The 12,988-nt window shown below is 34.0% G+C and overlaps 1 protein-coding gene across 1 annotated transcript; it reads right to left on the minus strand.

The window, feature by feature from the left end:
- Window positions 1-6,785: 6,785 nt before the first annotated feature.
- LOC123912686 (systemin receptor SR160-like) lies at window positions 6,786-10,943 on the minus strand. The gene has a single exon (XM_045963238.1). It carries the CDS (start codon window positions 10,627-10,629, stop codon window positions 7,072-7,074), a length of 3,558 nt encoding a protein of 1,185 aa, XP_045819194.1. The 5' UTR covers window positions 10,630-10,943; the 3' UTR covers window positions 6,786-7,071.
- Window positions 10,944-12,988: the final 2,045 nt, after the last annotated feature.

Raw genomic sequence — 12,988 nt, forward strand, 5'->3', positions numbered from 1 at the left:
GCATGCTTGAGCATGAGCATGAACACAGTTTGCAAAACTGTGATGAACAAGATGAAAACTGTTCTTGATGATTTTGGTGAAAGAAGATTATGAAAAGCTTAGGGAAAAATATAAATTTTTATTCATCCTTAATGGGCCAAAAAGGTATTTTACAATGAATACACACTAGTGTATTTATATGGTTAGCTTGTACAACAAGTAAACTTAACCAACTTGGCCTAACTAACTATCAACTAACCTAGTTAGTTCTAACTAACTTTTATTCAACAACTAACTAACAAATTCAAGATGAATTACACTTTTCAATAATACGGGTGTCGAACATCGACGCGTTTCAGACACTGCAATACGCCTAATCATAGAGATGTATGTGTTTCATGGATTGCAATCGACAACACAATGTTAAGTGGGAGAAAATAAACTACGGTTCTGTTTGATAAGGCCAAATTTTGAGCTTATAGCTTATAAGCTCATATGACAAAAAAAGATCTGTTTGGTAAACGTTTTTCAAAACGAGCTTATAACTTATTTTACTAGTTTATAGCTTATTTTTCAAACATTATTTCAAGTTGTTTATGAGCTTATAACTTATTATTTTTTCTTTCAATTTTACTCATGTCATCTTATCTGAAAAAAGTAAATATTAATTAAACATATTTTTTTTATGTCATTTCATACTTACAAATTCAATCAGTTAACTTATTTGCTATAAGCTAATTTATCAATTATCTAATTTTTTTTTTTTTACCAAAAAGAACTTAATTCTCTGTGAAATAGTTGTCACTTTAGAATATCATTGAAGCATTAATTTTTTCCCATCAATATACTATTTTTTTTTACTTAAAAAATACTAGTACGTATTACTGGTTGAAATTAATGGTTGAAATTAATTAAAAAAAGGAAAATGTTAACTTGTGCCCTTAAGGCACATTTTAATGAGATAAATGTGGAAATATGCTCTTAAAAATCGTGTAATCAACTCTTTTAACATTTAATATTTTGTATCATTAAATGCTAAATTTCTATATTTAGGTATCTTATCATGTGCCCTTAGGGCACATGTTAACATGACCCTTAAAAAAATACTATGTATTACTGCATGTAGTATTAATTAAAGCACCAAATCCTGGTCCATTTTAGACTTTCCTAATCCTATCAATTCAAGAAGGACCCTGTCTAATATGAGTAGGGTATCGTTTCCGACAGAACCTTGTGACCTATTGGCCCACGTGTCACTGAGCATGCGGGTGTCATATTCTGATAGTTGTGGCTGGGAATGTGCGAACCACACGAATATTAATTCCCAACAAAAAGCCCAACTAAGATTTTTTTTCTTTCTTCTTGTCAAAAATTAAAATTAATAATTCAAAGAACTTCGTGTGAAATCTCAAAAGCTACATAATTCACTTGCCTTAATTCAAACAACGACACCGTTATGAATCAATCAGTTATAACACCTGCTATTCACAAAAATGTACTACTTGTTGTAACACTTTCAATAATGCTACACCTGAATTATTTCCAAATTCCAACTAACACTGCACCATGGTCAATTCCGTAAACAAAATCACAATGTTCCGTTATTTGGATTTTCCAACCCACTTTCCCTCATTGATATTTATGGCTGCGTTTTGTTTTTTATTCCTTTTGCTTTTAAGTAGGAGTAGTTGGGTGAAGCAACAATAATGGAAAAATAATTAAATTATTTTTTTATTATTTAAAAGAAGAAGGAAAAATTAGAAGAAAAAAATATAATTAACCTTATTGGGGCACTGAAATAAAACATGGGAGTAGAAGATTATTTCTATTTTCAAGGGGAATATATCAACAAAAAAAAAGCACTAATGGGATGGGATGTCAATTAACCTAACGGTACGTACCATCGTATGTACTTTCCTAACGACAACAACATATGTAATTAATCTAAGGTGGAATCTAATGACAGATTATAGGACTATAGTGTTGCCAACGCGATCAGAGTTGTAACCCAAACCAGTGGAACAAAAAGGACAAGAAATGAACACAAAATAAATTAATATTAGAATTAAATTATTAATTAGAAAGAAGAAAGAAAATAACATTAATTATATGAATAATGAATAATTTAGTCTTAGCTCTGAAAGGACTTGTAAGGGATGGTTATGGTGTGTATTTAATACTAGGTGAGATGTCAGTTTACTATGCTCCAAATAAATAATAAATAATACTAAATTAAGTTCACCATTTTTATTTTTATTTTTACACAACGCCGTTGAGCTATGTTACAAAGGAATTCTACGATTAAAATGAACACCAACACTATCCTACCATAAAAGGTTAATACAATTAGGCGGAGGGTGATGTCCCGTTTTACCCTACTTATTTTCTACTTCTCTTTAAAAGAATTAGAGAAATAAAGTAAAGAAGTTGAAAATAAGAAGAAGTTGGGTCAAACACAATTTTTTACTTATTTACTACTTTTAAGGAGAAGAAAAAAAATATAAAAAAAAGTAGGGCCAAATTGAGCCTTAGAATATAAATACCCGTAGATATAATAAGAGCGTGACTCGCAAGCCAGTTAGCAACCTGATTTATTTGTGCTTATATAGCCAAGTATTTCTCTTCTCACAAACTCTTTTTTTCAGAGTTTACGTTGTAAGGAATTGGAAATATCATATATTCATATGCATGTATTTTTTTCATGGATATATATACACACAAAAGTAGAATTGCACAGGTCGTAACATTACGACTATATTTTTTTAAGTTATAGTTTGACAATCAAAATTAGTTGTAATTATAAATATTTAAATTGAAAGAAATAATTACATATGATAATTATTTTGTATTTTTTATCGGTGATAATTTATCCAGTTTTTTTTTTTTTTTGAAATTTTTATTAGTAAGAACTTGTGTCACATGATAATTATTTTGAATTTTTATCAGTGATAATTTATCCGAGATAATTTTTATCAGTGATAATTTTTATTAGTAAGAACTTGTGTCACATATGATAATTATTTTGAATTTTTTATCAGTGATAATTTATCCAGTATATGATAGTTAAAATTTATATATCAGTTAGGATTTACCCCGTGTAAAATAGTTTTTTTTAAAAAAAAATTATTAGTAAGAACTTGTGTCACATATGATAATTATTTTGAATTGTTTATCAGTGATAATTTATCATGTATATATATGATAGTTAAATTTATATATCAGTTAAAATTTACTCCGTGTAATAGTTTTTTTGAAGTTTTTATTAGTAAGAAATTATCTCACATATAATAATTATTTTAGAATTTTTATCGGTAATAATTTGTCCCATATATCATAGTTAAAATTTATATCAGTTAAAATTTACATTAGTAAGAATGGCCAATTTTTAAAAAATATTTTACATACTGGTTTTTACTGACTATATTTGTAAATAGAAAAATATGTTACATGTAATTTGAAAAAGAATTATGAAAGTTTTTTTTGCATACCGCGTGATCTTGATATAATTTGTCTGTGAATTGTGATGAAGTTCTTCATATTGTTGTTGTTTGTTAGATGGAAAAAAATATTTTTAATTTTTTCTGCAAAACACAACATAATTAAACTATTAGAATAAAAATGTAGTTTAACAAGAGTAGAGAAAGAAAGAATGGAAACAAAGAAAGAAGATGTGAAGAAAGAGGAAATGAAATGAAATGAAAATTTGTGTAGAAGATATAATAGAATTTTGAATAAGTGAAGAGATGGAAAAAAATTGAATTTGAAATTTAGTGTTATATATTGGGAACCAAAATTGAAAGAAGGAAAAAAAAAGTCAAAACCAGTGATGTCACTGTAATGTGGTTCTTTTATAACTTGAAGGGTCTTTTTCATGTGGTTGACTTAGATGACTTGGTCCAATCTAAATGATATACTACTCTGTCCCAAAATATAAGGGAAAATTGGTCAAAGAAAGTTAATGTATTTGGTTAAAAATTTGGACTAGATACATCAACTTTAGTTGACCAATTTTCCCTTATATTTTGGGACGGAGGAAGTATTTCCCTTTGACTCACAAAATGTCATATGACTTAAATGATTTGGTTACTTGTGTACTTTTAGTTTAATTATCAAATTAAGAATTTTGCAGAACAATCAATTTTTTTATATGGATTAGATAGATAAATAAAAACTTTAGTAGTACGGGCAATTTGTCTCCTTCTAATCCATAATCTAGTAGTACCATTTTTTATTACCGATAGTTTTGGCGTAAGGTTTACAACATTATTATATACGTGACCACTAGAGGGGCACATTGTCCCAGTCACAAGAGAAAATAATAATTTACCACATCTATGATCCAGATCACGTGCAAAGCACGATCCATAGAGAAAAGACAAAATGGACTCATTTACTCCTTTTTTGTTAATCACAAATTAATGAGCAATCACTCATATGGGGGTGAAGATTCTTGATGATTATTATGAAAATACACTAGCTAAGTTTCATATAAAAAGGATTGCAATTATGAGATTGAGGACTTTTTTTTGGTAAAAAGGAATGGTCCAACTAAATTTTCTATCCGTGGGGAAAGTTGAAGTTCTAAAACTGTTTATATTTGTGGTCCAAACAAATTATTAATCATGCTGAATACTGTGACAATAATTTACCATAACACTCTTTTTTCATAGGTCAAGGTTGGTCCATTTCTCCAATATTTTGCAATTGACATCTATCTGCTTCTTTTCCTATAGGGCACCTGGTCACAATCTTACTAATCATAAAATTTAAATTTATGAAAGAACAATGTACCAAAAAAAAAACAATTATGAAAGAACTAATTCAATTCTTTTACAAAATCATCTTAATATCTCATTTTCTTATTATTATTATTATTATTTGTCTTTTTAAAATATTTATTGTACTGGACGAGTTTTCTTAGATCATTGGGTCCGCCACGCCCATATGGCGAGAGGTCCAATAAAGGTGGACTACTCGCCCATGATCGGATAGGGACAGACTATGTCATAGACTCGTAGGCGGATCCGATATTATAGGCCACGTGGGCCGAACATACGGGGGAGCGGACTCAACTTCTATCCTATTAAGAAGGCACTATAGCCACCTCCACGAGACGAGGGGCGCCAACTATTGTGTCTGACACATTCTATAAACCTAATACTCCCTCCGTTTCAAAATATAAGTAAAAAGTGGTCAACAAAAGTGAATGTATTTGGTCCAAATTTTTAACCAAATACATCAAATTTTTTGACTCATTTTTGCTTATATTTTGGGACGGAGTAAATATATACTAAACTCGAATTCGGCATCTTTGTTGACTAGACATTCGCATAAATAAGTGGACAACTGGCTAGAGTTCAAACTCCAGTCTATATAAAATATAATGTCTCTACCAACTGAGCTTACCTCACGAAGACTCGTAATTAACCTTCTAAATTAATCATTCTATTTGAAAAATGTACTTTACATTTCTTTCAAATGGTCCTCACTCGCGATACACGCACAGAAATATGTATTGGGAAATGCAGTGTGAGCAATTTGATTCATCTATTGAAATTTTCACTCAACCTGTAAATAAAGTAAATAAAGCAAAGGGGTTAACAAGCGTTTAATTTTATATTGGTCCAACAAACGTGCACGCTCAACAGAAAGGGACAGATAGTGATACCTTATATTTGGTCTAAATTTAAGTGTATTAACTGTTCCTTTTGTTTTTAACAGGAAAAATCCACATGATGAACGGATGGTAAAGTAAAACACTACACCCACCGTGTTGACTACTCATATGTATGTTCTCTCAATTAGGCCAAAAATGCTATATACTTACCTAGCTAAAGAAAACCAATAAGTAGAGTAAATTACTATCATAGGTAGAGTAATACTCTACCTTAAGGCTCTTTAAAATCTAGCACGTAAAGGTAAAAAATAAGTAGGGTATAAATTTCTTAATCAAGATAAAGATGATTGATCTTACAACATTTTCAATACATATTTTAACAGCTAAAAATAAGTGGGTCAAAGTCGAAATTGTGGGCTATGAAACACCGACACATACACTAATACAGTATTGACACGTTAACATCATTGATATTTCAAAAAAATGAATAATTGAATGTAACCATATTTGTCGCCATCAATAGAATCTTTTAAGGATGATCGAAAGTGTCGGTTCAATGATAAAATGGATGGAAAACACACTTTCAATCTAAAGTGTCGGTGCGATGATAAAATGGACGGAAAACAAATTAAACGGCCTAGGGAAAGGCCAAAAGTTCCAATTAGTCGCCATCACTTTTAAGGATGATCGAACGTGTCGGTGCGATGATAAAATGGACGGAAAACACACTTTCAATCTAAAGTGTCGGTGCGATGATCAAATGGACGGAAAGCAAATTAAACGGCCTAGGGAAAGGCCAAAAGTTCCAATTAGTCGCCATCACTTTTAAGGATGATCGAACGTGTCGGTGCGATGATAAAATGGACGGAAAACACACTTTCAATCTAAAGTGTCGGTGTGATAATCAAATGGACGGAAAGCAAATTAAACGGCCTAGAGAAAGGTCAAAAATTCCAATTAGTCGCCATCACTTTTAAGGATGATCGAAAGTGTCGGTGCGATGATTAAATGACCGAAAACACACTTTCAATCTAAAGTGTCGGTGCGATGATCAAATGGAGGGAAAACAAATCAAACACCCTAGAAAAAGGCCAAAAATTCCAATTAGTCGCCATCAATAAAACCTTTTAAGGATGAAGATATCTGAATGATAATTGAGAAGTACTTTAAAATTTCTAACAAACATAGATGGGTAACAACTGAAGCTGTTTTTTGGCAACAACAACTGAAGCTGTTTATATACAAGTTAAAACAACTTTTATGTATAAAAATAACAAGATTACATACATGATCATTGATCAAAGACCCAGGTAAGGCAATCCCTTCAAACCGTTTCCTCTTATAATATCTGAAATGATAACTTTTGAAGCGGCAAAGAAGAAAGAAAAAACTTTTGGGAAGCTTAGCTGAAAAGCATCACCTTCTTCCTCCTTTCTTGTCTTTCTCTTTTAAGAATCTTCTGGAATTTGTTGTCTCTAGTGTTTGCTTAATTCAGGGACTTCTTTAATGCTCATCTCAACCATTTCAATGGCATTGAAACCTTCATCTTCTGCGGCTATAGTAGACTGAGAATCCATACCACCAGAACCGGCTTGTATTTCCTTGAACATTGCCAAGACTTGAATCATTGTAGGTCTCCTCCAAGGTCTATCATCCAAACAAGCACAAGCTACCTTTAAATGCTGCAAAAGCTCAATCTCCATATTGGGGTCTTCTTTCATAAGCTCTTGATCAAAAACATCACTTATTTTAAGTTTGGCATGTTGTTTAACCCATCCAACAAGATTGTTATCGCCAAAATCAGCTGAATCCGTTGGTCTTCTCCCCGTCAGCAACTCCAGCAAAACTACACCATAACTATAAACATCACCTTTAGTGGAGCATCTAAAGCTCTGATAGTATTCTGGAGGGACGTAACCCGGCGTTCCAGCCAACGTGCTTACGCTCAGATGGGTGTCCATGGCACTCATAAGTCTAGCCATTCCAAAATCAGAGACCCTTGCTTCCAAATTTTCATCAAGCAACACATTGCTTGATTTCATGTCCCTGTGAATGATATGGGGGATACAACTATGATGAAGAAAAGCCAATCCCCTTGCAGCCCCAATTGCAATCTTCCTCCTCACTGACCAATTCATCTTGATTCCAGCTTTCTTCGGGTCGTGGAGGACATCTTCTAGACTTCCATATTTCATGTACTCATAAACCAACAGTCTTTCTTCTCCAACTTTGCAGTATCCCAGAAGAGGAACAAGGTTTCTGTGCTTGATTTTTCCAATGGTTTCCATTTCAGCTGTGAATTCTCTGTCCCCTTGTCCACTTACATGTATCAGCTTCTTGATGGCCACAACACTTCCATCCTTCAACTGAGCTTTATACACGTCACCGAAACCACCTGAACCAATGAGACTATCATTGTGAAAGCCATTGGTTGCCTCTAGAAGATCCGCAAAAGTAAGCTTTCGAAGGGGCTTTTCAAACGTTGAGAGGTTGATGCTGAGAGCTTCGCGGGCACTGGTCAGTTTCCAGCCAGAATTATTGCCATTACCCGAATGAGAATTGTCAATGTAGCCATCAATAGCAGCCTCCTTTTTCTTCCTCCTCTTTCTTGTCTCAACAGCAATTAAGATCAAACCGAAAATACAGAAAAGAGCGAAAAGCAATCCCATTGCCACACTCCCTGCAAGTGACGCCTGTCTCCTATGAGACTTATGCTGTGAATTCGCACCCGCTGCAATCGTCCCACATGCAGGAAGAGGACCACCGCAGAGAGCAGAGTTGTTCTGAAAACTACCAATCTGAAACGTATCGAATTGACCAGCCATTGGAATCGATCCGGAGAGAAAATTGTTGGACAAGTACAATTCAGTGAGCAATGAAAGCCGTGTCATGGTTTCTGGAATTTGACCCTCTAGCTCATTGTATGAAAGATCAAGAATGTTGAGATTCTTCATCTTACCAAGCTCTTGAGGAATGCTACCAGATAAGTGATTATGACTCATATGCAAAATGAAGAGAAATTGCATTTCACCAATTTCCTTAGGAATAGGACCAGACAAATTGTTGTGTGAAATATCAAAAAAGATCATTGAACCATTAAGGGTAAACACTGGCTGAATGCTACCTTTGTAAACCCTAGTGAAATTGCAAGGGTTCCTCGTCGAAATTCTATTCAATTTCAGCTGACTTATCCCTGCAAATTCCAGCAAGCTTCCAGCTCCATTACACCCTCTACTACCATCATTCTTAATGTATACATATGGCTTGCTGCTAATGTAGTTAATCGCAATTTTTCCGGCTTGCTTGAACATTTCAGGAGGTATTATTCCTGTAAGTAAATTTGTATTCAGATCCAACCATAACAAGCTAGGACAATCTCCAAGCTCCGGCGGGATCTCGCCAGACAAGGTGTTATTGCTCAGCTTCAAAATAGCAAGATTAGAAAGCTTCCCAATCGACCTCGGAATCACCCCGCTAAGCCTGTTGTTCGAAAGCGAGATCCAATTCAACTTTGTGCAATTCATTAGCCCATCAGGAATGCTTCCAGTCAAGTCATTGAAATCAAGTATCAAATTCTCCAAACTCTCCATATTTTGAAGCTCTTGAGGAATTTCACCATGAAGCTGATTCAACCACAAAATCAAATCACGAAGCTTCGTAAGGGAACCTAAACTTGGAGGAATTGTTCCCGTGAAATAATTGAAGCTTAAATCAAGTGCAACAAGGTTAGAACAGTTACTCAACGTTGGTGGAATAAAACCCGTGAAACGGTTATTTTGCAGGTAAATTCCCTTCAAATTATTCCCAATTTCCCCTTCACAAATCCAATTAGGAACTGTTCCGGTGAAGTTATTAGAACTCAGATCTAACGATTCTAAATCCGTTAACTTCGACAACGACACTGGAAATTCACCGGAAAATTCATTAGACGCCACCGCAAGTTCTTTCAAACTACTCATCTCCGTTATAACTTCCATCGGAAGCTCCCCGGAGAACATGTTGTTCGATATGTCGAACGACGTCAACAAACTACACGCGCCAAACTCGCGTGGAATTGGACCAGTGAGGTTGTTAGAAGAAAGATCCAGTTCCACGAGAGTAGAGCAGTGGTCAGCAAGATGCGCCGGAATTTTTCCGGCGAAGTGGTTTTTCGCAAGGTAGAGAAACTTTATCGAACCGGAGGGAATAAAAGGAACCGGACCAGTGAACTGGTTATCGGAAACGTTGAGATGAAGAAGATGCTTACAAGGAGAAAGAGTTCTGGTAATGTCGCCGAAGAACTTGTTTGTAGAAAGGTCTAGAGATTGAAGAGAAGAACATTCACCGAACAAAGGAATAGAAACACTGAAATTATTTGCAGAAAGGTTCAAATACTTAAGAGAAGTGTAACCGGAGAAGTCGACTTCGCCGGTGATTTTGTTTCCTGCAAGAGATAAAAACTCTAACTCATGATTGATTAACCATGGGAAGAAACCGGGTCCGAAAATCTTGTTACCGGAAAGGTCAAGTAACCGGAGAGATGAACTGAAACTGAATTTAGGAGAATCAAAAGTGATACCGTTTTTGGAGAGGTTAAGAGATGTAAGAGATGAACATGAAGAAAGAAAAGACCAGTCGGAGAAAGATGAAGAGAGAGTGTTTAGTGAGAGATCTATGGTAGTGAGTGAAGGAGTGCACTTTGAATGAGAGAGTGAAATGGGAGATGAGGCAGTGAGGTTTGTGGATTTGAGAGTGAGGGTTTGAAGGTGGTCGATGGTGAGAAGATGGGTGGCGATAAGGGTGAGGTTGATGTTGAGAGGGATGAAAGTAAGGTGTATGGAAGTTATGGTGGTTTGGTTGCAGGTGATACCTGTGAATGAACATGGGTTATTGTTTGGTAGCCAATCATGGAGAAGTGATGGGTTTGGGAGAGATTGTTTGAAGTTGAGAAGTTGAGAAGTTGGGTCTTTTTGAGAAGAGGTGCATGGTGATAAGTGGAGGAGGAATAGTGAAAGAAGGAGTAAGAGAGTGTTGGTGATGTATGGGGGTTTCATTTTTACTGGATAGAAAGCTTAAGTTGATATATTTGAGTTTAGGATATGATGATGTTGGTGATGATGAGGTATTGTACTAGTTAGTATTGGGGTGGTGCCATTAGAGAGGGAGGGTTGGAAGAGAAGAAGAAGAAGAAGAAGGTTGGGACATGATGATGAAAGAGAGAGTGAAGGAAGGGTACAAGGAGAGTCAAAAGTCGGAGTAAGGATGGTAACAAGGGTATTTATCATGTTGAGGTATGGATGGATGGACACAGCTGTGTGTGTTTACTCACATGCCATGTGACACTTCTGTATTTCTTTCTTTGTTTAATTGATTAACTCTTGATATATTTCTATTTTTAAATTTATTTTGCTTTCTTTGTGTCTGCTATTTACTATAAAATAATGAGTTAGTAATGTCGTAATTCTTAAGTCAATTAACAATATTAATATCGTTAAGTTGAATTGAATGTATTTATTTTGATTCCAATTTGAGATCGTATAAGTATGTTTAAATTTTATGTCAAAAAAAAAGTATGTTTAAATTTTAGTGGTATTTTGTTGTTAAGTGTACTAGTTTAATAGTTAAATTTTTTTTAAAATAAAATATAGAACAAAACTTATATGCATTTTCATACATACATTTCTTATTTTTCCTCTCACAAAGAGGTAGTTTTTTTTATTAAAAAATAATTTTCTTTTATTTTTTCAAAATGAAAAAACACAAATAATCACCTCTTTGTGAGTGGAAAAGTAAGAAATGCATGTATGGAAATGCATGTAAGTTTTGTCCTAACAGTATGATACAAGTAGTAGATATTTATAGTTAAAAAAAAGTAGTGGATATTTGACACATTAACCATTTAGTCATGGGTTACATCTCCACCAGGTAGGGGCGTCTCCGAGTTTTAGAAGGCTATGTGCAAAATATAAAAGTGGTTTCTTAATAAAAAAAATATATTTTTTTAAATAAAAAAATTATCGATTTAAATTGCATATAATATAAATAAAAAAATCATTCTTGTAAACATATAAATTATCAATATTAAATCAATTGCATTAAATTAAATGAACAAGAAATACAAAATAATTATCTTTGTATATAACGTCAAAAAGAACATCCTAATCTAACATTAAATTTTATGCAAAGATTAAAATGGACTAGAACTATATTTACGAGTATAGATAACTAATCTATTGATACTCATATGATATTTTATGAAATTAACAATATATAACTATTATTTTAGGGCCTAAAAATTAATCTATTAATATACATCTGATATTTTATAGGTATAAATAATACATAAGTAATATTATAGGACCTCAAAATTTTGAGTTGAGACCCTCAAAATTTTGAGGCCCAATGTCGTCGCACACCCCGTACATGTGTGCAAGACGCCTCTGCCGCCAGGTGCGTATGGAAAAAATATTTGTTGGAAGAGGTCAACCCTTTAAATGGATCTCATAAATGAATCTCAGTTACCTCGAGAGATCAGAGAATACTTTTGGTTTAATATATATATATATATATATATATATATATATATATATATATATATATATATATATATATATATATATATATATATATATATATATATATATATATATATATATATATATATATATTGGACTGGGCAATGGGCTTAAGAAAATATCCAATAAGCCCAATTAGAGTAAAAGGATGATAAGCCCAAAGCAGGTAAAACACAAAACAGGCGATTAGAAGCTAGGGCGCGACCATCAATTCTAAGACAACGCCACAAAAGGATTGGATTCGGCGTTACTGAAAATATCTTCTCCTTCCTTGCATCAACCGCTAACTTAAGAAGGAAGAATTAAACTTCTCGCAACTGCCATAGCTTGGAGACCAAGATTCTCATCCCTATTTTCACGCCACACCACCGAAGAAGATGCTAAGGACCGGATTTTTAGGAACCCTTGCTTGGAGAAGAAGACTGGAAGCTCTATAAATAGCTCCATACTCTCATTTGTAAAAGGACGAATTCTGACTTATTAAACTCCCAGGGTTGTTGGGATTGAACTGAGTGTATTCACACCATTTGATCAATAATACAAACCCCCCTTGTTTTTTACCAGAACATTTTGGCGCCCACCGTGGGGCTGCGGTAAAATCATTTGATCCCAGCCTATCACAGCAACTAGACGAAAAATCAAACATCTTCACATGGCTGGAGAACACGAAAACCATGACAACTCTAACGTTAACACCCTGCAAGCCGCCGTCGTAGAGATTCGGCGCTTACAAACTCAGATTGCGGCCATCGAAGCCGAAAGAACTAATGAGAAAGAAAGAGCGAAATTGATTTTGGAGGAGGAGGAGGGAGAGGGCGTCATGGACGTACAACCCTTA

This window comes from Trifolium pratense, linkage group LG3 (assembly GCF_020283565.1).
Source record: "Trifolium pratense cultivar HEN17-A07 linkage group LG3, ARS_RC_1.1, whole genome shotgun sequence".
Taxonomy (NCBI): Eukaryota; Viridiplantae; Streptophyta; class Magnoliopsida; order Fabales; family Fabaceae; genus Trifolium; species Trifolium pratense.